General features: G+C 43.4%; 1 protein-coding gene across 3 annotated transcripts in view; it reads right to left on the bottom strand.

The window, feature by feature from the left end:
- Nucleotides 1–25829, bottom strand: part of CPNE8 (copine 8) — a 55201-nt gene extending 29372 nt beyond the window's left edge. The window contains exons 1-6 of one of the 3 annotated variants that reach the window (XR_013394554.1): nucleotides 25490–25829; nucleotides 7622–7662; nucleotides 6675–6721; nucleotides 2574–2677; nucleotides 1513–1552; nucleotides 628–704 (exon numbers count right to left, since the gene is read on the bottom strand). Coding sequence is in view for 2 of the 3 variants with exons in the window: in XM_028745840.2 (XP_028601673.1) it covers nucleotides 628–704; nucleotides 1513–1552; nucleotides 2574–2677; nucleotides 6675–6721; nucleotides 7622–7662; nucleotides 25490–25623 (443 nt within the window). In the remaining variant the exon portion in view is untranslated. The remainder of the gene's footprint in view (nucleotides 1–627; nucleotides 705–1512; nucleotides 1553–2573; nucleotides 2678–6674; nucleotides 6722–7621; nucleotides 7663–25489) is intronic. The other 2 variants (XM_028745840.2, XM_028745841.2) reach the window with 2 other exon arrangements.
- Nucleotides 25830–26204: the final 375 nt, after the last annotated feature.

The raw sequence follows: 26204 nt of genomic DNA, 5'->3' as shown, positions 1-26204 counted from the left end.
AAGGAAAAAAGATTGCAGCCAATGGTCTTGCTTTGATGGAATGTTAACCCCATAGTTTTGAGTCATGAGAATCGCCAACAATAAGCCTTCAGCTCACAAGCTCCCCTCACTGTTTGCTTCTTAGATATGGCTGCAAGGAAGAGATCATAAGCTTTTGCTTCTGTGTTAGATTGACTGCAGATTGTCGTTCTATTCTGAAACCAGACCAACTGTGGTTAATCTTAACTATGGTTTGTTGAAACAAGCCAAGTTCATAAACGGTATCATTTGCTTAGATTATACCTCCAAAAAGTGGATTTTCCATGTCAAATTTCCTATTGATAGAACTAATTATCTCGATTTTTATGGTGACTACAATTTCAGGCTATATAATGATGGAATGATGAAAAAGCAATTCACCTGAATTGAAGACAGTGCTATAATGTACTTTAAAACAGCACCACACAAATTCAGAACATCCAACAGTGAATAAAAAATGACATGCCTTGACAGTATTCCCTGTCTAGAATTTTTATTTGTCGAATACCAGAGAACACAAGGATCTGCCAGACCCAAAGGCAGGATCAGTAGCTAGTGGGAAGGATATAGGCCGTTTAGCATCAGTTTCTTTGAAAAGAATACACTTACATGATTGACTTTTCTAATCTGCTTCCTTGCGATCCGACAATCTCTCCAAGCGTACAGAAAACTTGTCCCAAGAAGTCCTGAAAAATTATTATGAAAATGATAAAGCTAAGTCCCACAGCGCCATCCCCACTTTTCACTTAGTAAGCTTATGGATATGAGAAATGCAGTATTTAGATAGAATTAAAGGCTTTATTTGGACACACTGATCAATTATGGTTCATAATTATAGCAACATGCTTAAGTGAGCATTGCACCTTAACCTGGGCAAGTCTGGAACCTTTTGCTTTTCATGAACCAAAGCTTGTCATGCAGTTTGGATCCAGAACTATCTTAACTATGATAAGCTGCAACAATAATTGTGAGAAGTGCAGGAGGAAAATGTTTCTTTCATCTTCATGTACTGGTGTGAATATTGGGGGACAGACTCCCTACAATCTCTATGTTCAGTGAAGGATCAGAATTTGAGCAAACTTATAATTTCCTGAGTTTAGCAGGGGCTGGGAATACCAGCTAACTTTCTCCTGAGGCCACCTTGTTGATGGTGGTTGTGGAACAAACAATGGTGCTGATGTCCACTCCTGGGAAGATTGACAACTGTCTTGAATGTTGTCCACTTTTGTTAGTATACTGCAGCAAAAATATTTAGAGTAGTATCTTAAAGACTAACAAATGGTATGGTATAAGCTTTCATGGACTCAAGCTCACTTCATCAGATGCATGAAGTGAAATCGTAAGTGGCATGTATATAAAGGACAAAATTGTAAGGTGGGTGTTAAATGGCAATGAGATGCAAAAATTACAGTCAGGGATAATTAGAGCTTAAAATATATAAAATGTGTACATGAGATATGGAAACACTTAAGGTTAAAATAAAGTAGCACTTACATGTTTCGATAAATTTGGACTCTTTGAATCCACATCATACCTAAAGTGAAAAAGAACAAAATATTTTAATCTACTTATAAACTCAAATACCCATGTAAAACAGTGACATCATCTTGCTGGTTAAAACTGGGTTTTAGCAGGTATCGTGTAATGTACACTGTAATGTGTCTGATGGCGGAACTCTCTATGTATGTTCAGGTGAATGTCAATTTAACTGTCAATGCAGAACCTTAACCCTTAATGCTTGGGGTGGGAGTGGTGATGGAACTCTCAGTATGCAAAAGAACAGAAGTTCCGCATGTTCTGATTGGTGGGTACAAGTTTTGAATTTGGCTGGGGTTGGACTAGTGTGGCCAGAATAAGTGTATATATGGCTAGGAGCTGCCTATATGGTTGGAGGGTCCATGACTGGCGATTGTGATGGACAGCCAGGAGAAGGCAACAGAAGTGGAAGAGGATCAAAGAGGAAGAAAGAAGACCTGAAAGGATGGCAGAGTGGCTTGGTGGCCAGAGGATTGCTGGGATAGCTGACTCACTTGCCTTAAGCTGAAGAGACAAGTGGAGAACCTTTCTATAGCACTGATGGAGAAGAAGTGATGTGCTGTTTGGAATGCTAGGCAGGAAATGTCTGGTAGGAGAGCCAGGGGAAGATTCCAGGAAAAATGAACAGCAAAAACAGACCTGCACTTAAATAGGTCAGCAGAACTTGAAGCAGAGGCTTCAACAAAGGTCTTCCGTTATAGTGCTGGTGAGGCCTAACGAGTGGATGGGCAATCTGGAAAAAGTGTTTTAACAAGGTTGCTAAAAGTTTCCTCGAAGCTGACCGGCTTTAGTAACCATAGTGTAAAATAATAATTAAACCAATGAAAACTGTAGATCCATTAGCTGAATTTGAAACAAAATAGTTTGCTGTAGTGAATTAACTGGAAACATGTTTTACCACTACATTAAGATACAATCTAATGTCAAAATGTTTTAAAATTCCACTTCATTAACTATTCTTGTAGATCAGATATACTGTCATAATATAATCAAACCCCAAAGTATATAAATAAACTTACAAGTCAAATCGCAGGTTCTGTCTCTCTTCAAAAAAGTAATCCAATATAAACTTTCTCACAAAATCTGGGTTCAAAGTATTGTCAATTACTTCGGTTCTCCCAAACTGTAAAATAAGAAGTTGTGGGAAGTATATCAATAAAAACTACATATGGTAAGCACATACGCACACACAAGACAAAATAAAAATAAAAATGAAGAAATATAAGGTTTTCATTTGGCAGGGAAAGAGACCTAGCTAAAAGCAGCTCCTAGCCTGAGAATATTCAACACCCAATGAATGTAATTTTCACCAATATTTATTTTACTTAAGATCTCAGGAGCCATCATGCAATATTTGTTTACAATATCTTAAGAGGTGCCAAACAGAAATCAAACAGACAAACTATTTTCCAAAATATGTAGCAGATATCCTAAAGTAAAGTATTGCAATAAACGCTGCATTTTATAAATTTTCCAGAAAGATGGTATATACATCATATTCATTTCCCATATAAATTTTCAGAGGTTATATATAAAAATAATTAAAAACTAAACCATTGTTTGAGCCATGAAACATGATGTAAAGCTTCAGAACAAGTGAAGAGTTAAAGAAAATCTTTAGTAATAGATGGAAAGAACCATTTCTGCTAATTTGCTCAGAATCTGGAATTGGCAGCTGATGCAGGACAGGGCGTCATAACTAGCAGACACTATTAAGCAATCTTTTCCTCTGAGATTCTAAGCAAACTGCCAATTAACAACATTTTACTTGTATTTGTTTTTAAACAGCACACAAACAAAACTTCTAAATCTGCCAGAACACTTTAATTGCTAAAAGGAAGATTTCAAAGTGGACAATTTATCTTCTCCATAAGAACCAAGAAGGTCAGAATCAGGAACAATCTAAATGGGAGCATCTGCAAAAACCTAAAATCAATATACCAAGGAAGGGCCGGCCCACAGCTCAGTGATAGAACATCTTTGCATGCAGTGGGCTCCAAGTTCAATTGGCAGCATCTCCATGTACGAATGGGAATGTTCCCTGTATAAGACCCTAGGAAGCTGCTGTCAATCAGGGTAGAAAGCTAGATGGACCAATTGTCTGACTTTATTTAAGGCAGCTTCCTATATTCCTAATATTGTATGGGTTAAGGCTATGGCGCTGACTAAGAGGCTACTACAATACAAGTCATGAAGTCCAACATTTTAAGGAGATGTGTTTCTGTAGCCTCCAAAAATATGGAATTTGGCATCAAAGGGATAGAAAGCTCTGGCAAGTAATAGTAACATCAGTTGTCACAGATTCTTGTTGTTGTTTAGTCGTTCAGTCGTGTCCAACCCTTCATGACCCCATGGACCAGAGCACACCAGGCACTCCTGTCTTCCACTGCCTCCCGCAGTTTGGTCAAACTCATGTTGGTAGCTTCGAGAACACTTGTCCAACCACCTCGTCCTCTGTCGTCCCCTTCTCCTTGTGCCCTCCATCTTTCCCAACATCAGTGTCTTTTCCAGGGAGTCTTCTCTTCTCATGAGGTGGCCAAAGTATTGGAGCCTCAGCTTCACGATGTCAGGGCTAATTTCCTTAAGAATGGATGCGTCTGATCTTCTTGCAGTCCATGGGACTCTCAAGAGTCTCCTCCAGCACCGATTCTAGACAGGTGCTTAAAGCTATGACTACAAATCAGGCCTCTTCTCCCTCAACTGTCATCTGGGGGCAGCCATTTCATCAGACTGCCTCACTGGGAGAGAGATGAAGCAGGGTTCATTGCATCTGCTTTGCTTGAGGCCCAGCTCCATCAAGCACCTAGTGTAGCTTTTGCCTGCTGAACAGCAGTCTGAAGGGGAAGTGACTCTACCTGCAGATGATCAGCCTTCAAGGACACAAGAGGAGAAGGCACTGATGGGAGCCAGCTGGCTCTGGCCTTCTTAAACAGAGCTCTCAGTAACAGTCAAATGCTGGAAACAATACTTGTGGTTCCTGGCTCTACCTTGCTGCTTGCTATCTGGATCCCTGGACTGGACCCTTGGCTCTGTGGTCATCTGGATTCCCTAACCTCTAACTGTCTGACTTTGTATATGGATTCTGCTCTCAGACAAGTGTTCCTTGGCGACTCCTAGCCCCTGCTTGCTTGGCAATGGGACTCGGACGGGGATACAATACCTCTTGCTTCTGAACTATGCCAGCTGGTCAATATAGCAACAACTGTCTAGAAACTGGAGTCTGAGCTTTGTTCCTTTCCCCTTGTGTGTTGTATTTTTATTTTTTTATTTGAATGTAAACCTGCGGAGTGTCTAGGGAGTGTCTTGTTTCGATTTCTTGTAAGCCGCTCCTGAGAGACTTTTTGGCTGAAGAGCAGCATACAAGTGCTCTAAATAAATAAATAAATAGCGCCACAAAGCAAATGGAAGCCGAGTGTCAGATATTACCTCCCTGCATTTATAGATCAACTATCCATTGACAGGTCCTGACAATCCAGGACTGGCTTTTTCAGCCAGTACAGAAAATGTAATTAATCTAAGTCATTGCCAGAGATCCTGCAAATCCAAGCTCTTAGGTGGATCAATGGGAGCCTAAGAAATATAGCCAATGAATAAATTTACAGCTGATACTAATATTTCTGGAACTCCAAATTGGAAGGCTTTGAAATAATACCTTCAGGCATCTTGCTGAATTTTACAACTGAGGCTTTACCCTTGGAAACCATTAATATTTTGAAAAAGAAAATATGATACACATTTGTACCTGCAAGTATTTATTTGTGCTGCAGTCAATGGGTCTTACTTCAGAGTAAATAAACATGACTTGCAAGAAGCAAACTTATATTATGGTAATATAACAAGGATTGGGAAAAGAGTACCTTCATTCACACATCAAGGTAATCCATACATACCAATCTCACCTGCTTTGCTCCTCCCTACTAGAACGTCTAAGAAACAAACCATATTAAGCCAAGAACAATTCCTCTTTACAGATCATAGTTAATCTGTATCCAAAATCTCTGCATTAATACTAATGTCAGGAATCATGGTTTGTTCCCCCCACATATTATCAGAGAAGAGCAAAACAGGTGAGTTAAGCACATTCATGTTAAATCATTACTTATGTTACTGTGTGATGTGTGAATGAGCCCAGTATGCATTGCTCTTTAAAAAATGTGACCCCAAGTCTCTATATTAACAACCTGGAGCTATCTTTTTTTTTTTTTAAACGAAGCTACAAGCTTTTCCTTCTACCAGAACAACAAAGTACTGCTATATACTGTGAGGATTTTTCGGGGGGGGGGGGTGTAAACCTAGCCCCCCTTCTAATTCCTGGAATAGCCAGGCTAGCTTCCTGGTACTGTGCTAGCCTAGGTAATGTGCTGTGAAGGGAACAAAGGCACCAGAGGGCAAATGGGTGGGCTCCCTCCCTGAACTGCCTGGGAGTTTGAAAGACAAAGGGTAGAATTGAGAGTTGAGTGATATGAGCTAGAACATGGGTAGGCAAACTAAGGCCCAGGGGCCAGATCCAGCCCAATCGCCTTCTAAATTTGGCCCGCAAACGGTCTGGGAATCAGCATGTTTTTACATGAGTAGAATGTGCCCTTTTATTTAAAATGCATCTCTGGGTTATTTGTGGGGCCTGCCTGGTGTTTTTACATGAGCAGAATGTGTGCTTTTATTTAAAATGCATCTCTGGGTTATTTGTGGGGCATAGGAATTCATTCATCCCCCCCCCAAAAAAAATAGTCTGGCCCCCTACAAGGTCTGAGGGACAGTGGACTGGCCCCCTGCTGAAAAAGTTTGCTGGCCCCTGAGCTAGAAGCTGGGAAGCCAGACAGAGCAATGTTCAATTTCTGTTTGAGTTCAAGGCTATCACTATGGAGGAAGTAAGACCCTCTTGGGGTGTTAATGCTGTGATCCCCTCCATTGCAGGCTCAGGTTGTATAGATATGTAAATAAACCATACATCATAATGGAACCACAGTCTCTTCTGTACCTCATTCCAAAGCAAACATGAACCCTGGGTAAGATTACTACGGTTACTAGTAATCTCGCACTGCTCTGAGATTGGGGTGTCATGCAACAATATATATATTGCATATATATACATATATAAATGCAACAGCAAAAAGCTTTACCTCTCTCCATTCCTTATTTCCCATACCTTGGGTATACAAAACACAGACTGTGGGGACGAAAAAGAAGAATGTGATCAATTTCATATATTCTGTTTAACTTTTCCATTACAACTAATACTCAAAGCTATAATGCTACAGATATTAGGCAAACATTAAAATATTACATAAGACATCCAAGTCCATTTAGGAGGTATAAGCCATCTGAGATCGTGCTTCATGTTTAATGAAACTTCACAATAAGATCCAGCATTCAAACACTGTCTCACTTGAATACTATGTCAAACAGTCTAGCTGTTATTCCTGACCATATACATCAGATCTAAGAAACTATAAGTAGAAGGAAACCTGTTTCAAGTTTAACAGCTACAAAATATTTTAGCCCTATCAGCTGAAGTTACCATACTTTTTTTTAAAAGACATTTCTTTCACCAGCATCATCCTAACTGGGAAACCATTTAAGAACAATGGAGGAAATATCTCCTTGTCTTCTAGACATTTAATATTCTGGTATTAAAGGTTGGCTCTTCTAGTTAGTTTACCGTGCCCAAGAAAAGTGCATATGCACATCTACTAGCAATGAAGAGAACAAGGCTTTCTTTAATTATTTTCCTTGATCTTCCAAACAGAAACTATGTTAAACTCTTCATTTAGCAAATATTCAGTTTTTATTTATGCATCCATCACTCAAAAGAATTATTCAGTGTTAGTGGTAAAGGAAAAACCATATCAGAAGGATGCAAGGTTGGCTTCATTGTAGCCCTGGCTTTATAGTACCAGGGCACTGATTTACTTACACAAGAACCAGTACCAAAAATTATAAGTAAGGATTACTGGCTAATTAACCTTTCTTCCAGCCCCTTGCATAATTCATTTTAATTTAAAAGAAAATATTGTGAGAGGTGAATAGGAAATTGAAAGTTTCATTAACAAATAAATGTTATACTTACTTGGATCAGATTTTGAAAACGTGTCTCGGTCCAAAAGGTTCCTATTCATGAAAGAAAAGATCATGTTACCGTTCTGTTTTTAAAAATCACTACTAAAGATCTTAAACAGAAAGAGTCACATTGGAAGAGATTATTAAAGAAAGTGATCTCCGCCTTCATTGCCATGTATATTGGGGCCAACAAACGAGAGTACTCTGCTTCATCAGTCCAACTAGCTTTTGTACTGGCTGATGAACTGCCAGTTGCCCTGAACTAAAGATTATTTTTACTGTTCTCCATGTTCACACACTGCCTTCAACCTCAGCAATACAATACAGTGGTACCTTGGTTTAAGAACAGCTTAGTTCAGGCATCCCCAAACTCAGCCCTCCAGCTGTTTTGGGACTACAATTCCCATCATCCCTAGCTAACAGGACCAGTGGTCAGGGATGATAGGAACTGTAGTCCCAAAACAGCTGGAGGGCCAAGTTTTGGGGATGCCTGGCTTAGTTTACGAACAACTTGGATGAAGAACGCTGCAAACCCGGAAGTAGGTGTTTTGGTTTGTGAACTTTGCCTTGGAAGCAGAACATGTTTCGCTTCTTCTATTTGTAAATTGAGTCCCCCGCTGCTATGGGAAAGCATGCCTTGGTTTAAGAACGGACTTCCGGACAGGATTAAGTTATAAACCAAGGTACCACTGTATAGCACAAACCGTAGCTTGCAGCTACATTCAAACTAGCAAACTGTAAGAACATAAGAAAAGCCATGCTGGAGCAGACCATCTAGTGCAGCTTCCTGTTCTCACAGTGGCCAACCAGATGCCTATGAAAAGCACACAGGCAGAAACTGAGTACAACGCCTGCCTCTGACAGTGGAGGCACATCAGTCATCATCGCTAGGACCACTGACAGCTGTAGCAACTTCCATCAATAAATATGATCCAATTTTGGGGTGGTTTTAAAACTTAAGAGTCTCCCTGTCAGAACACTTGAGAGGTCTGCTATTATCTGCATGGGGCATTCACTTCTTAATAGTAGCCAGCAGCAAGATGTGGCAAGGAGAAACCATGTTAACATTTATCCATTACCCAGAGGATTAAAGTAAGAATGAGGCACATTTGGAGGGAAAGCTAGAACACTTCCCCTCAATGAAAGGTATAGCTTAATAATAATAATAATAATAATAATAATAATAATAATAATAATAATAATAATATCTTTATTGTCATTGCCCCCTCTCGGGGACAACGAAATTACTTGGCTGCTCCATCCACCCAGGTAGGGCACTCCACACAAAATCAAAACAACTATAAAAACACTAATTAAAGCAATACAGTATAATACAGCAAGGAAGATTAGATGACTTTCAAAGTTCAGGCTTCCCATTCAGGGCCGAGATCGCTCTGGAGAAGAAGCTGTTACTCTAATAAGGTACCAACATTGTTTTAGACAAACACTCTTTACAGAGATAGTGAAGAACTTCCTTAAAATTCTTACCTTAAACCTGTCCCTGAATCAGAGGCAGAGCATTTCCTGCCTGCGCCCGGGGCAGGCAACATCAGCAGCACACCCGCATCAGGGCACACCGTGGGGGCCGGGAGCTTTTTATTCCTAGAATAAGAGCAATTTCCATTCTAGGAGGAATAAGCCTGTTTAGAGCAGTGGTGTAGCGTGGTAGTGGGGCCATGGGCGGGGCACAGCACCATAGTGACCTCTGCCCACTGCAGCAGTTGGGGGGGGCATGCCAGCTTGGGGGGTGGCTGAGAAGGATGCAACAGGCATGGCCCCTGGCCCCTGCAAGCCCAGCACTGCTTTTGCGAGCTGCGCTGCTTGCAGGGAGGGTGTCGTGAGCTGTTGCGTCCTTCCCACGCCACCTTCCAGCTGGGAAGCGGCTGAGATGCAACAGGATGTCACCCCCCAGCTGGAGGACATCATGAGGAGGACACCACAGCTCACGACACCCTCCCTGCAAGCAGCGCAGCTCGCAAAAGCAGTGCTGGGATCGAAGGGCCAGGGTCCATGCCTGTTGCAACCTTCTCAGCCACCCCCCAAGCTGGAGGGCGATGAGAAGGACACAACAGCTCAGGACGGGGCAGGACATGCCCCCCCCAACTGCTGCAGTGGGCAGAGGTCACTATGACGCTGTGCCCCGCCCGCAGCCCCACTACCACGCTACACCACTGCTCTGAATAGACTCATTCCTCCTAGAAAGGAATGGAAATTGCTCTTGTTCTAGGAGAAAAAAACTCCCAGCCCCTTCTAGGATCTTTACAAGAAAGGGCAGGAGCCCAGATGGGGCTTCTGACAGACAAGCCCCATCTGGGCTCCTGCCGACGGTTATGACCTCACAGTTCTAACTGTGAGGTTCTAACTGCCTACTTTCCTGATTGGCTGAAACTCCACTCAGGAGGCGGAGCCAGGGTCTGTCCTTCACAATAGCCCTTTGTCTAATCCTCTTTTTAAGATATCCAAGTGGGTGTCTATCACATTATCTTGTGGGAATAAATTTCTTAGTATCACTATGCTCTGTGTGAATAAGGACTTCACCTGCCCTGAATGTTCTAGCTTTCAATTTCATTGGACTGCCCCAAGTTCTAGTTTTATGAGAGAGAAACTTCACTGTGTCCACTTAATCCACACTATGCATGATTTTATATACTTCTAACATGTCCCTCTCTGGGCGCGGGTGGCGCTGTGGTCTTAAACACTGAGCCTAGGTCTTGCCAATTGGAAGCTCGGAGGTTCGAATCCCCATGACAGGGTAAGCTCCCGTTGCTCGGTCCCAGCTCCTGCCAACCTAGCAGTTCAAAACCACATCAAAGTGCAAGTAGAAAATAAACGGTGTTTCCGTACGCTGCTCTGGTTTTGCCAGAAGCGGCTTAGTTATGCTGGCCACATGACCCGGAAAAACTGCTGACAAATGTCGGCTCCCTCGGCCAGTAAAGCGAGATGAGCGCTGCAACCCCAGAGTCGTTCGCGACTGGACTTAACCGTCAGGGGTCCTTTACCTTTACCTTTTAACATGTCCCCACTTACCTATCTTTCCCCTAAATTAAAATGCCTCAAATGTTGAGACCTCTCCTCACAGCAGCAATGCTCCAAACCCTTAGAGCATTGGTTGCCCTTTTGCAACCAAAAGTTTTGGTCGCCCTTTTGCAACCAAAGGTTAAGCAAACAGAACTATATGCAGTATTCACACCATAGTTGGTGTAGTACTCACACCATAATTGTATAACGGCATTATGATATTGGCAGTTCTATTCCCAATCCCCTCCCTAGTGATCCCTAGCATGTAGGTAATTTGCTTTTTTCACAGCTTCCTCATACTAGGATCAACATATTCATCAAACTATCCACTACGATCCCAAGGTTTTGTTCCCAGTCAGCCACTGCCAGTTCAGACCCTATGAATGTATATGTGAAATTGGGAGAGGTGTCCCAATGTGAATCAATCACTTCATACTTCCTTAAATAGAATTACATTTGCCATTTTATTGACCCTCCTCTCAGGTTGGAGAAATCCTTTTGGAGCTCCTCCCAATCCCTTTTTGCTTTAACCACCCTGAATAATTTGGCACTATCAGCAAACATGCGTACCTCGCTTCTCACTGCCAACTCTAGATAGTTTATGAACAAGATAAAAAGCACGGGTCTCTTTACCAATAGAGTCATACCTTGTGTTGCTTCTGCTTCATGTTGCGACTTTTCAGGTTACGAACGTGGCAAACCCGGAAGTGTTTACTTCCGGGTTCACCACACATGCATGCACAGAAACAATCTGCACACTTCGCGCACGCGCAGAAGTGCTCTATTGCGCCAAGCGTGTGCACAGAAGCGGTGCTCTAGTTGCAGACTTTTCGGGGTGCAAACGGCACCCTGGAACAGATTGAGTCCGCAACTCGAGGTACCACTGTACCTGGGAGACTCCATTTTCCATATCCCTCAGCTGGAATAACTGAATATTTTTTTCTTCCTCCCTGCTTCTTGTTTCTTAGCCAGTTCCATAAGAGTGTCTCTCCTCTTATCCCATGACTGACAAGCTCACTCAAGAGTCTGGTGAGGGACTTTATCAAACATTTTCTGGTATTCAGAGTACACATTGTCATCTGGATCACCATCTATATGCTGTACTAATTGGCACTCTCAAAGAATGCTAAGAGGTTAGTAAGAAAGAACTAAGGGCTTATCCAAAATTATCTTTGCTCTGCTCTTTCCAGACATTGTATGCAATTTAAAGCTCCATGTCTATACCCCCCCTTTTTTTTGCTCTGGAGCTTTCCCTGCAAAAACCTGCTCTTTAAAGTTCAATTGGAGCAAATATCAATCTGTGGAAAACCAAAATTGGTGTTTGCTATTATTCAACTTTAAAGGGCTGGTTTTTATGGGGAAAGCTCAGCACAAAAACCAAAAACAAAATGGCTCAGACATGGAGCATTAAAGCATAGACCTCTGCCTGGAAAGAGCAGGGCAAAACACAAGTGTGGATAAATCCTTTCTTTTGCAGAAGCAATTCTGATTCTGCTCAGCAAAATGCTTTGTAATATTATCTTTAACAATGTTTTCCACCAGTTTTTCTGGAACTAAGCAATCTGTCGTTTCTTAGATCCTCCTCACCCCCAGATCCTTTTTTAAAAGGTGGCATTACACAGGTCACCTTCCAGTCCTCAGTACAGAGGCTAATCTTAGAGGCAAGTTACATATTTTTTGATATAAGATCAGAAATGTCACATCTGAGTTCTTGAGTTGATGCCATCAGGACCAGGTTATTTGTCAGTTTTTACTTTGCGAATGAGACCTGAAAACACACAGCTTTTCTGCAAATCTTATTTTCCTCCTTTAGCATACCTTTGACTCAGTTGCCATTCAAACATCCAGCCACCTCCCTAGCGGGTCTCCCGATATTATTATTTTTAAGTTGGTGGTATCCTCATGCTTTTAGAAATATGTTCCTCAAATTCTTTTTTAGCATACCTTATTGTTTGTTTGTATTTCTTTTATCAAAGTCTGTGTTCTGTTTCTCTCATTTGGACAAGACTTGCGTTTTTCTTGGTCCTGGTGGTTCCTTTCCTGATCTGTTGTATACAGTCTAGCTGAGCTTCTACTATTGTGATTTTAAACAACCCCAAATATTTTGGAGAGATTAGACCCTCTTGACTTTGGCTTTCAACTTCCACAGCCTCATTTTTAGGAAGTTTCCTCTTATGTGTGGGAGATTTTAGCAAACAAACCTAACAATACATATTTGCTAGTTAGTATGTGAATGAGTTGCCTGCCAACCTAGCAGTTCGAAAGCACCCCCAGGTGCAAGTAGATAAATAGGGACCGCTTACTAGCGGGAAGGTAAACAGCGTTTCCGTGTGCGGCTCTGGCTTGCCAGAGCAGCGATGTCACGCTGGCCATGTGACCCGGAAGTGTCTCCGGACAGCGCTGGCCCCCAGCCTCTTAAGTGAGATGGGCGCACAACCCCAGAGTCTGTCAAGACTGGCCCGTACGGGCAGAGGTACCTTTACCTTTACCTTTATGTGAATGAGTTAAGGACCACGGAGTTCTTACTGCTAGAATAGGCTCAGTAAAGTCATGCCTCCTCTTCCCTTGAGAGGGAGAAAGTGAAGCCTGTTTCCAGTGTCCCCCACCCCTTTCACTGCAAGCCATGGAGACAGACGAGCCCGGTACCTTCCAGACCATGGGCAGGCAAACTAAGGCCCAGGGGCCGGATCTGGCCCAATCGCCTTCTAAATCCAGCCTGTGGACGGTACGGGAATCAGCGTGTTTTTACATGAGTAGAATGTGTGCTTTTATTTAAAGTGCATCTCTGGGTTACTTGTGGGGCATAGGAATTCGTTCATTCCCCCCCCCCCAAAAAAAATATAGTCCGGCCCCCCACAAGGTCTGAGGGACAATGGACCGGCCCCCTACTGAAAAAGTTTGCTGACCCCTGTTCCAGGCTCTGAAGCTATAATTGCTGTATTTCTACTAATAGTGTTTTACATGCCTTATTTTATTGCTGCTGTGTAAGGAAAATGCATGTCTGAGACTAAGAAACTGTAAGTAAAGCATTTCAAACTTACTTTGCAGTCTGTAGTGTATTTATTGAAAAAGGGGTTAAAGGGGGTCAGCTGCCTTATGCAGCTGAACAAACAGAATAAATAAGGTTTAATAGCCTATTCCTGTGCTTCATTAATCTGCCTAATGATGGGACTTAATATTCTGCTACTGGGGCTCTCTGTGTGCTAGCCTCGCATTTTAAAAACAGACACCAGCTATTTTACTTTTGTTGTGGGTCTCTAGAGGATCAACTATAATTAATATATTCCATCAGGCTTATGTTATACCCATCATATCTATGTTGTCCTCTCAGACCAAGCACTCCAGCTCATCTATCTTTGCTCAGCAGCTTCTTGCATTAGCAAATAAACACTTATATATACTGTAGTATCTTTCACCAAGTGTCCTTGGTACTTGAACTTTAGCCTATAGCGCTCCAGCCTCTCTAAATCTCCAGCATATGTCAATGCTAAATTCTACCTCTTCCCAATTTAAATACTCATAATTTTTTTCACCTTCATCCAATGAGGAAGATATAATCGAAACCAGACCCTCCTCGGCTCTTGTCAGCTTCCCTTCCTCCCGCAATCAGTTTGTTTATTTAATTATATTCCTTACCTACCCTTCACCACAAGGTCTCAAGGCAGGAGGATGACAACAATAAAAGTTTTATGGTAGACAATATCTTGCTGAGTAAAGAAATAAAGTGGGTAGATAAAGTTTTCAAGTAATGTATGACATACAAGGGAAGACAGAGGCACTAAGGCAGTGATCTTTGGTGTGAGAACAAGGGCATTATCATAATGGCTCGCTTGAAAAGGACAACCTTTCTGTAACAAAATGTTGTAGAGTACAAGGTATAAAGAAAGTACAATTTCTCCTAATTTAAGCTTTCATTCAATGTAGTTCCAAACTAGGTTTCTACCTATGATGCAATCAAACCTATCAGAAGTTCCGCACGTTCTGATTGACGGGTACAAGTTTTGAATTTGGCGGGGGTTGGACTAGAGTGGCCAGAATAAGTGCTTATATGGCTAGGAGCTGGCTATATGGTTGAAGGGTCCACGACTGGAGATTGTGATGGACAGCCAGGAGAAGGCAACAGAAGTGGAAGAAGATCAAGGAGGAAGAAAGAAGACCTGAAAGGAAAGCAGAGTGGCTTGGTGGCCAGAGGATTGCTGGGATACAACAACAACAACAACTGTATACAACAACTTTTATAAGTTGTTGTATACAGAGGGTGGAATAAAAAGCAACAACACTTAACATCCATGTTCATTTCTAAGGGCAATATATATATGAATGTCACATGAGCTGATAAAATACTGACCAATTACAGAAAAATGTTTATTTTATTTGGATGCTTAAATGGGAAGTCCTTTTAATACAGGTAAAATATGTTCAGACTAACTTGTTATGGACAGTTATCTAGTTGCCATGTTCTGATGCAGCTGAAGTTTTCAAACAGTTTTCACCCTAATGCACTGCAGATCATTTACCCTGGATCTTAGAAGAACATAGATCACGGTAATAAACCTGTAGCTGGCACACAAGAGCTTTCTCCCCCAGAAGAAATGTGAACATTCAGCGTTAACAGCCAAACCTAACAGTACTTCTGAGCTACAAACCTGCTCTTTAAGAGGAAGTGCAGCCTCATCTAGAAAAGGCTGTGTACTTCCCCAGACCCCTGAATTCCTAATTATTAGTGGATCTGTCTTGTCTGGATTGAGTGGTTTCTTCATTCACATCCCGCTTTTCACAGAATATAGAGGTCTGTCCAGTTTTTCTATCACTCCTATCAGTTCAAATGCAAGGAAGGCCGATTCAAACTATGGTTTGAGAACCAACCAGATAATAAACCAGAGTTTGGTCCTGGCTTGTTTAAAACTAACCAAAGTTCCCCAAATTTGGATCTTAATCAGGAACTCTAGTTAGCTTAAACATGGAAACATCCAATCTCTTCCACATAGTTGTGTCAGAGGGGGGAAGAAGGGATGGTGTGACCCCGGTTCCTGCTGAGACTCATTCATGCAATGATAAACTACAGTTTAGAATTAAGTCCCCAAAATCTCAACTCGTGATAAAAGACACCATTAAAAATTGTATTATATTAATAAGGTTTTCTGTAGCTATGGTTTTTTGGACTGGACTGTAGTCAAACAGCTGAACTTTGATAAAGACACACTATGATCACTGTTTATAGCCATAAAGTTAATACTACAAATTCTTTAAAGTGTTTTGCTTGTTATGGTGATTGCATTGTATTCAACATGGCACTAAGGAAATTGTCCTGTAAGTATATTCATTTCTACTGGCCTGATAGAATGATCTCCCCCTCTGGCCCCTTGCAAAAAGGCATTGCCCCAACCCTCTGGAATAGATCGGGGGGGGGGGGCATAGGGAAATGTGTGTGTGGCAGTGGCGTAGCGTGGGTTGTCAGCACCCAGGGCAAGGCAAGTAATTTGCGCCCCCTAACCTGTGGATTTGCGCCCCCTAACCCTAACCCCCAGATGTTGCGGCCGGTGCGGCCGGCCCCCCCTGCACCCCCCCGCTACGCCACTGGTGTGTGTGTGTGTGTGGGAAATAACAGGGAAGTTTCATTGCACTAGCAGGAAGTGTGCTAGTTTCTGTTAACATAACTATTTAGCTGAATACAGCACAATACTACTTTGATGCCAGGTTACAAAACTAAACAGAGGTAGCAGTCATGAAAGTAACTGCATAAAAGTTGCTACCAGCTTTGTTATTCAACATATTTATGTTAGACATTTGTAACCTAAGAGCAACACCCACACCATTTTTTCTAAAGCTTCCTTGACTGGTTGCTTGGAGGAACTTACCAAAGGCAACCTGAGATTTATACATCTCTCCTCACACTGCTGATTTATCCAGAATCACTCAGTTTTCTACATGCAAACCTAGGCACAGGGGAACTGGCTCAGAACAAACTCATGATACAGGAGTACTAGAATGAGGAAAAGAACAGGTGTAAAAGGAAGTTAACTTGCAATGTAAAAATAGCTTTAGGGTCATACTCAACAAACCAAAACTGTTGCCAAATCTACATTATTGTAGACAATAGGTATGTAAAGCTTTTTCGTTTCTGTGACTCAACATGGTGGTGGATAAATCTTTTTTATATATACATCATAAGCAGGAAGCTAACCAAGTAAGTGGTTAGACCATAAGACAAGATGGACATGATGAATGATAAGGTGGTAGAAGGAAAGGACTTCTTTTGATTGATATTCACTATGGATGATATCTGCTCTTAACCCCCCCCCTTTTTTTTTTTTTGAGAAAGAGGAGGAAGGATGTCTGAAGAAGGGATGAGAGAAGCTCTACATTAGGAACAGGAAAGAAAGATCAACATCGGGATCTGCTGTGCCAGTGAATTCTGCTGCCTGAGGTGGCTGCCTCAACTTGCCTCATGGGTGGGCCAGCCCAGCTTTGGGCCATTGCCAAATAACCACATGTGGCTAAATGAGCCAGTTACATTACAATTATTATTATTTTAACAGCAAGCAGTTCCCTCACATATGAAGGGGCTTTTTAGAATGTGTGAGCATGTAGGGGTGCTCAAGTATATGCTCTGTGTTTTGATGGAAATGCAGTTAGGTATGTGTGACTGTATATATGTGAAGTGTGTGTTCACATGTATGTGTTGGGAGAGGGAGAGAGATGTATGTATGTCTGTGGTTTGTACAAGTGCAGTGAATGTGTATTTGAATGAGAGAAAGTTTGGCCATCCTGTATATTTTTTCCTGGTACTGGGAAATGTTCCGTTATTAAAAGGTAAAGGTACCCCTGCCCGTACGGGCCAGTCTTGACAGACTCTAGGGTTGTGCGCCCATCTCACTCAAGAGGCCGGGGGCCAGCGCTGTCCAGAGACACTTCCGGGTCACGTGGCCAGCGTGACATCGCTGCTCTGGCGAGCCAGAGCCGCACACGGAAACGCCGTTTACCTTCCCGCTAGTAAGCGGTCCCTATTTATCTACTTGCACCGGGGGTGCTTTCGAACTGCTAGGTTGGCAGGCGCTGGGACCGAACAACGGGAGCGCACCCCGCCGCGGGGATTCGAACTGCCGACCTTTCGATCAGCAAGCCCTAGGCGCTGAGGCTTTAACCCACAGCGCCACCCGCGTCCCATGCTCCCATGTTCCATTATTACAGCAAAAGTAATGGACAGGGATCAAAATAGTGAAATTTCCACAATCAGGCAGGACGTAGGTGACCTCCCATAACAAGTATAAGGATGTCCAGTAAGGGAGAGGAGCAATGACTGTATTTCTTCTGACTTTGTGTTATGCCACACAACCATGGTAGCCATTTTGTGGCTGGCGCCCACAGCACTTTCTCAAAATTCAAGATGCTCCTTCTGATTTAAAAAGCTTGGCAACCCTTAGGGTAGACAATATTGGACTAGGTGGACCAGTATGTTGACAGTATAAAGTCAAGGTGGTCTAAACTAGCAAACCTCTTCTAATATTTAGGAGTCTTACCTTCACTAAATTGTGGAAGACCACGTCAAACATGAAATATTTTTCTAGAATATTCACATACGTTCTTGAAAGAACTGCCTATAAAAAGGGTATGTGCTGTATATATGAAGATTTACAAGACCCAGGTTTAAATCTCAACCAGACATTAAGGTCATTAGGTGATCCTAGCCTGTCACTCTCTCTCAGTCTAACCTACTTCATGGAATTGCTATGAAGATAAAATGTGTGGTGGGAAAAGAGGCTCACAAAAACTTATGCAACAATAAAATAAGTCAGTATTTAAGGTGTCACTAGACTAAATTTCTTCTGCTTTGTGTAACTTAGCCTATCATACTGAAAAGTTATTTGGATATATTTTTATTTCCTTAGCTAAAAGCCAGCTGAATGTGAATATGTATCTCAACATGTGTTTACCAAAACCTCAAGTGCCATGCATTACACATTTGAACAAAACCTTAAGAATATTACCCACATAAAATACTGCAACTGATCCATTTTTGACATTTGAATGCATTTACCTATAAAATAGACAATTAATTCAAGTAGCCACTCAATCATTATGTTTCCGGAGTCAAAGATAAGTATGTTTCTCTAAATACATGTTTCCAAGAATGGCATAAACCTCAGAGCCTCATTTTATGTTTACTATGGATTTCTAGCTTTCATGCTTTCGAAAAATAAACTTCAAACACATGGGGGCAGTCTGTTTACCATGAGAAATTTGCTTCATTGGCTCAAATCAAAAAACATACCAAACTATGGTTAAAGAAGGCTAATTTTGGTTTACTGCAACGTCTGAATTGGCAGCCATTTTTGTGACTGGCTAGCAAACCAGAACCATGGTTTTATTTTGCATTATCTATGGGTTATCTTGCTGACTGAATTGACATACCAGAGAGCCACTGCTTTCTTTCCAGAGGCTGCTGCACCTAGAGATCTGAATGCTGATCATATAGAAAAAAGTATCAAACTACAGTTTCTTCTGTTTGGAAACCCAAATGTTTATTTGGATTCTAAACTAAAGAAAATACAAGCCATGGTTTGGTATGATGTCTAATTATGTCTATGCTGCAACCAATTTAAGGGTTTCAAGGCATCCTAACAAGATTGAGCTTGACGCAATGGAGCTTGTACATCTCGAATGATAATTAATTTTTATGTGAATCATAAATCACATAACATGTGCACATTTGCTATTATGGCAAATGTGCTATTAATACTGAACAGGTTCCCTCTTGCTGATATAGTACAACAGGCACCTGTCTTGAAAGAAATTAAAGGCCCATTTTTTATGCTTAATTCCCAAGCTGCTAAACCAGGAAATGTTGCTATCAGCAGCAAATGAGCAATGGGACTGAACCTGGTTTAACAGGCGCTAGGGAAGGAGTTGTCGTCACGGCACTCCTTGGTGTGTGGGGTGCCGCAGGGCGCAATCCTTTCCCCAATGCTTTTCAATATCTTTATGCGCCCCCTTGCCCAGATTGTCCGGAGTTTGGAGCCCTGACTCTGACCCAGATCCTTGGAAGCTGTGGCTGGATGGCTGCGTGGGAGCCTGTTGAAGTTAAATCCTTCAAAGACAGAGGTCCTCTGGCTGGGTTGGGACGGCATGGGGTTGGGGGGCCAACTCCCATCTCTTGCAGGGGCTCAATTAGTGTCAGCGCCTTCTGTCAAGAGTTTGGGTGTAACCTTTGACGCTTCCCTTTCTATGGAGGCGCAGGTTGCAGCCACAGCAAAGGTGGCACATTTCCATCTCTGCCATATTAAGCAGTTGGTCCCTTACCTTTCTTGCCCTGATCTGGCCCCAGTGATCCATGCAACAGTCACCTCCAGGCTTGACTATTGTAACTCGCTCTATGCGGGGCTGCCCTTGAAGCTGACCCAGAAACTCCAGCAGGTGCAAAATACCATAGTAAGGCTCCTTACGGGGTCCTTGCCACGGGATCACATTCATCCAGTGCTTTACCAGCTGCACTGGCTCCCGGTGGAGTACAGGGTCAGGTTTAAGGTGCTGGTTTTGACCTTTAAAGTCCTATGCGGCCTAGGACCCTTGTACCTACGGGACCGCCTCTCCTGGTATGCCCCGCGGAGGACCTTAAGGTCCATAAATAACAACACTTGGGAGGTCCCAAGCCTCAAGGAGCTTAGATTGGTCTCAACTAGGGCCAGGGCCTTTTCAGCACTGGACCCAACTTGGTGGAATGCTCTGTTACAAGAGTCCAGGGCCCTGCGGGATTTGACATCTTTCCGAGGGCCAGAAAGACTTGAGCCTTTGGCTTAGACTCACTCTGACCCCTTATATGGGATTTGGTATATAAATTTTCCCTTGGCTTTTTTGCTGGCCCATGGATAGCTGGCTTGGGTGAACATCTGATGTTTCCTTCCTTTATGGTCTTGATTTCTGGTCTACTACTAAAATGAAGCTGCATTTTAAGTCGTATTTTAATTAACTGCCAGTCCTACCATTGGCAAGTGATGACAGGTCCAAGCTTGATTGCTTCACTGTGCCGGCCTGGGAGCTGCCATTGCAAAGCTGCATTCTTCTTCATCACACCCCCCAAGCTGCTGCAAGCTGCAGAGCTGTGGGCATGGCAGTGACTATGCCAGTCTATCAAATCCCACCACTGCCAACCACTGGTTTAGATTGCAGCTTCAGAAGTCAACTGACAAGTAGACCAACTCTAAGAATGAAGTTCTACATTTTTATGGGAATCTGAGACTCATGGCGGAGGGTGGGTTGCCAGTGCCCAGGGCAAGGCAAGTATTGCACCCCGTAAACCATTAAGCGTGTGAAGTATCGGGGGGGCAAGAGAGAAGAAGTGGGGAGAGGAAAAGGTAGTGTAAGAGAGTCTCAATCCAGCAGAGGGATCAGTGGGTCAGTATTGGAGATGCTGGGAAAGCTGGCCAAAATCACAATAGCAGTGGCTGAGGAGGAGGTGCACAGCAAGGCAGTGTGCAGCACCAAGTACTTGCCCTTGTGGAGGTCTCTGCCACTGCTGTGTGCCATGTTGAAGGGCTGCTTATTCTCCTACCCCCTGAAATACCAGAGGCCACCCCTTGGCCCTCCAGCCCCTGCCGCCCTTCTCCCTCAGCCTCCCTCAGAGTGAAGCCCCAAGCAACTGTTGCTTAACTGGAGCAATAGCCCCAAAGCACTGCCTTTGCTGCTGGCTCCTCACCCCCTTCCCTGTCTGCCCAGCAGCAAAAGGCAAGAAGAGCACTCTACTGTTGTTTCTTCAGTGGCTGGGACACTGCCTCAGAGCTGCACCGCACCTTGGCATGGCAGGTACCTAATGCGAGCGGGGCTTCCAAGTAACTGGGCTGAGTGAGACTATCTCTCAGTTACTCTATGCTTGTCACCCACTGGATGGAGGTGACGCCAAGGCTGAGAAGGTGAGATGCCTGCATGCTGCGGGAGCATGTGTGACTGAGTGAAAGGCTGGCTGAGCCAGCCCAACCTCGCCTCTTGGCCGGCCTAGGGTGGGGCATGTGCTTAGGCGTCCCTTTGACAGCCACGGGGAGGCACCACTGCTGCCCCAACCCCAAAGGCCCAGCCTGGGTGCAGCTTGCCTCCCCACATCTCTGGACTGTGGCAGCAGCTCAGCCACATGGCCTTGATGAGGGAGCCTGTTGTGGGAGAACTTGGTTGTGCCCTTCAGAATTTTGTGCCTGGAGCAATTGTCCTTCTGGGGCCCCTACAGTCTGAGACCCGTAAAAATCAGAATCTTCACAGATTGGTTTTTGTATCATTGGTAAAAGAAGCTGCATCTCTGCTATAAATGGCCAATGTAGCTAATCAGAAATTTACATGGAGGTTCTTATTATGGACTTTTATTATCAAAGAACTAGACAGTTCAGGCTACTTAAATGGATTCACATTTCCCTGTTACTTGTTCCCTGTTACTTTCCATGTATACTTGGTAAAAAATCTGAAATATCTGCTTATTCAAGGTTCACCACTAAGAGTGCTAAATCACTTTTAGACTACATCAGAATATAGCAGTTCATTCCAAACAAAGTATTGGGAGGTCTTCACTGATTTCCTCTGTCATGTCTGTTTCAGCAGTACTGTATTAAGGCCAACAAAACTTAAAGTCACAAGAAAGTATCCACAGAAAGTGGCAGGAGATATAATAAAACTAAATACAGGCAGATAACTTATGAACTTAGATCAAAACAATCACTCTGGGATTTGGTACAGGTAAAAGGTACAGTAATGGTAAAGGACCGGTAACTCCTTTCTTCTGAAGGATGGGCTGTTTGCTTGGTTTTTAATATTTGAGTCAAGTTCCCTACAAATCTTCCTAAACCTGGAAGCACCTATGCTTATTTATTATAATACTGTAGTACCTCCTGTTTTCTCCTTATGCATGGACCAGTCTGTAAGAGGTATCAAACATGGTGGAAGCTGCCAGAGTACAGGAGTTACCGTATACTAGAGACACATACTCAAGATAACTGATCTATATTAAGTTCTCTTAATCTGTCGAATTTATGTATTTTAAGTGTTTCACAGTTGGCATGAGATGAGATACATTAACGTATACTGTGAAGTACTGTAAAAAAAATGTTGACGGAAGCAGGGAGTCTGATTCAGTGGCATAGACATTACCAAGGAAAGGCAGTCTGGCACGGAAGAGTTTTCAAGACACATTTGCAGGGAGGCCTGCACTGTAGGGGCTATGTAAAGCAGAAAATACCTTGTACTTACAAGCAGGATGCCAATGGGTAAAAAATGTAGCTTTCAACCTAAATAGGTTGAAAGCAGAACCTAAACAGGTTGAAAGCAGGTGAAAACAGAATCCTAACCTTGAGTTGGTGATTGCAGCTGTGTATAGGAGGTGGCATTCATTCTGGGTTAATGTTGTATAAGACACAGATGAATTTCAATTTTCTCCCAGTGCCATGATTCTAAATCTAAACAAATTACATCTATAGAAGCAGGCTTGGTGGGGGAGTGATTTTTAAAGAACATCAAATTATGTTTTCGTGGAAATGCAACCATGAAAAGAAAGAAACAAGAGACTGTTGCCTTTCACCAGGACTTCCATGACAACTCTCCTCCAAAGAACTAGTAAAAACCAGATCACACCATGTTTTGCCAACATTTGATACTGGTCTTTAACTATTTTTGGTGACATGACAAATATACCTCTGTATTGCAAACCAACACACAAAGCTCCTGGTTTATTTTATCATTAAACATTCAAAAATAAATGCTACGAAACCTAGAAAATACTCCTGAATAAGAAAGGACTACTCCGTTTTATCTGATTTTCTTGATGAAGGCCTCTGAAAATGTATAGAAGCTATAAATGAATTGTACTCCAGGCATAATCATTCAAGAAAAAAATCAAAGCCAAAAGAATTTTCCATGTTTCTGAACATGAATAATTTACATATTCTTCAATTAAAAGAGTTATATGAGAAATAAGTTACGAATCTTTGTTTGAGCTCCAAGATAGGAGACTCTGTAAAGATTCCTATTAAAATAAAAAAGAGGCAACCATAAAAGACAAAGGATGCTGACTTCATAATATGCACTACCAATTTCAATTTTCTCTCTCAATAGTATTTTGATTCAACTATTCTCTTGCCTGAAATGCCACAATAACTGTATTTTAAAGGGCTAACATTTCATTTTTGGCTACAGGAAAAAGGATATGGGTGGGTGTGGAGAAAGCTGTTTGAATGGCCTGCTCCTTAACAAGATTTCAAACCAATTACTTCAGGATAAATGTGATTAAGAAATCTGTCTCCAGAAGTAAGTAACAGGAGCATACAATACACTTCTCATGTTTGCACTGAGATAATCCAGTAAACATTTCCCTGCAATTTACTTCTTACTGTAACAGATAGCATTCAGTCTTCTTGTACCCTGATTTACAAATTCTCAGCTGACCCATTACCAAAACAAGAGCAGGAAGCTCTTTAGCAAGCTCACAAATTATGCAAAAGGGCACTGCAAATAAATCACATGGGGCTAGTGCATGAAGAAAAGCAAACACTAATTCCATCATCTTCCTCAATTCACTCCAGCACAAGGAAAAATACTGCCCCTCTTTTTTAATCTCATTCAGACTGGGGAAAAAGAAACCTAGTTTTTTACCTTCTGTGCATGGGGTGGGGGGAGGGGGTGTTGTCTGCAGAGGCAGATATGTTTCAGATCCTTATCCAATTCATTTTATTCAGAAAGGAAAGGGGATTTCCCACATTGATCCACTACAAAGAGATGGGAATTGTCATCCCATCCGAAGCCAGGAGATCACCAATGGAAATTCTGCATTTCACGCACCTCTAGGAAATACTGTGGTGAAGAGGTACAGAGCTGCCTCCTAATGTGATCTTGTCTTACACCCAAGGAAGAGCAAGCCTGGTAAAATAAAATTGTGGGGGAAGACAGGCAGAACAGTTTCTTGCCCGAGTTACATAGAGAACAACACCAACAGAAAAAGGAATTTCTGGTCTAGAACGCAAAGGAATTACACACCCACTGCAAGTCTAACACCTACATCATCAACAGGAGAGGATATATGGCACCAAGGCAAGTGCCACCTCAGGTAGAACAAGAAGTTACAGCTTAGCCTTACCACATCCAGCGAAGGGAAATATTATGCTGGCGTATTCATTTCCCTTTGCCACATAATTGCACAGAGGGAAGACAGGACACAACTTTTCATCACAGTGCATGTGTGTGTCGCACTAAGAAAATATAATAACCCTTTTCTGGAGGGGAAGGTGCCACAGGTAGATCAAGATGTGATAGCCTTCTGCTCCCAGAGCAAGTAAGAACCACAGAATTGCAAAGTGCTCCGAGGGTCATCTAGTCCAACCCTCTGCAAGAGGGATGTTGTCCTTAATTACTGTGGCGATCCGTGTTTATTTTAAGCGGACTGTTTTCGTCGTGGTCCGTTTCAAGGGCCACGGGCACAACGTTCATCGCAGGCACCCACGCTTCCCCCCATATTGCACGGAGGAGAGAAGCCAACATCCTGTGGAGTGGGACCCACAGGAGTGGGGGTAGGAGGAGAGAAACGTGTCCGCGCTCCTTCCCTACGTGCCATCGGGGAATTCCACACCACGGCAGGGAGGGATCTCGCCTCCCCCACCGACACGCCTTTCGCTCCCACACACTCGCACTTCTCGACAAGGGGGGAGGGGGGTCAACAACACGAGACTAAACCATGGTTCCCCGTTCACACGTTCGTCCGCCCACGCCTCAAACAGCAGCGTTTTCCCTCACCCTTCCACTTCCCCGTCCACCCACCGAGGAAACCACGACGAACATCCACAGAGAGACACCGCCACCCCCCCTACAAAAAAAATCTTTGTTTATCTCCCCTCACCTGCAGGACACCGACACCTCCACTCGGGTAGCCGGGACGCTAGCGCTGAGCGGGTTAAAATCCCCCACGGACGCCATGTTCCCGTATCTGTCCAGCTTGGACAGCTGCCCCAAGAGTTTGTCCGGACCGAACATGGGGCAACAAAAAAAGAAGACGAAGGAAAGGCGGGGGGAGGAGGTGGCGCTAACGGAATTTCCCGGGCAGGGCGAGGCGAGGCGAGGCAGGGCGGAGAAGGAGGGAGGGGAGCGGAGGGGCCGAGCGAAGCGGCTCTGAGGGAGCGGGCGGGAGACCAGGAACGCCGACTGCCGACTGACGGGAAGCGAGCGAGCGGGAAGAGCGCGCGCGCGCCGGGGTGTGAGAGTGTGGTTTTTTGTGTGTGACGTCACTATGGGGGTTGTCGCGCGTGACACCCCCCAACCCCCCCCCCCCTCACGGTGACCGTTGGAACCGGGAGTTCCTCCTAACGGTCCCCGAGGGCGGCGCGAGGCTTGTTTTCCTCAGGCGAGGAGGAGGAGGAGGAGAAGCCGCCGCCGCCGCCACTTCCCCGTAAAGTTCCACATTGTGTTTTCCGGTGCCTGGCACGGGCAAGGCAGGCGAAAGGGCGCCCTAAAAACATCCGCGCGCCGAAGAAAGAAAGAGAAGCGCGGGGAGTTTGTTCTCTTCCGCGCCCGACAGAAATTTCGCCTCAGCGAAATGACGACGACGGTTTATTTCG

Source organism: Podarcis muralis, chromosome 10 (assembly GCF_964188315.1).
Source record: "Podarcis muralis chromosome 10, rPodMur119.hap1.1, whole genome shotgun sequence".
Lineage (NCBI taxonomy): Eukaryota > Metazoa > Chordata > Lepidosauria > Squamata > Lacertidae > Podarcis > Podarcis muralis.
Note: the sequence above shows the minus strand (reverse complement) of the source record. Positions and strands in the feature narration are given on the sequence as shown.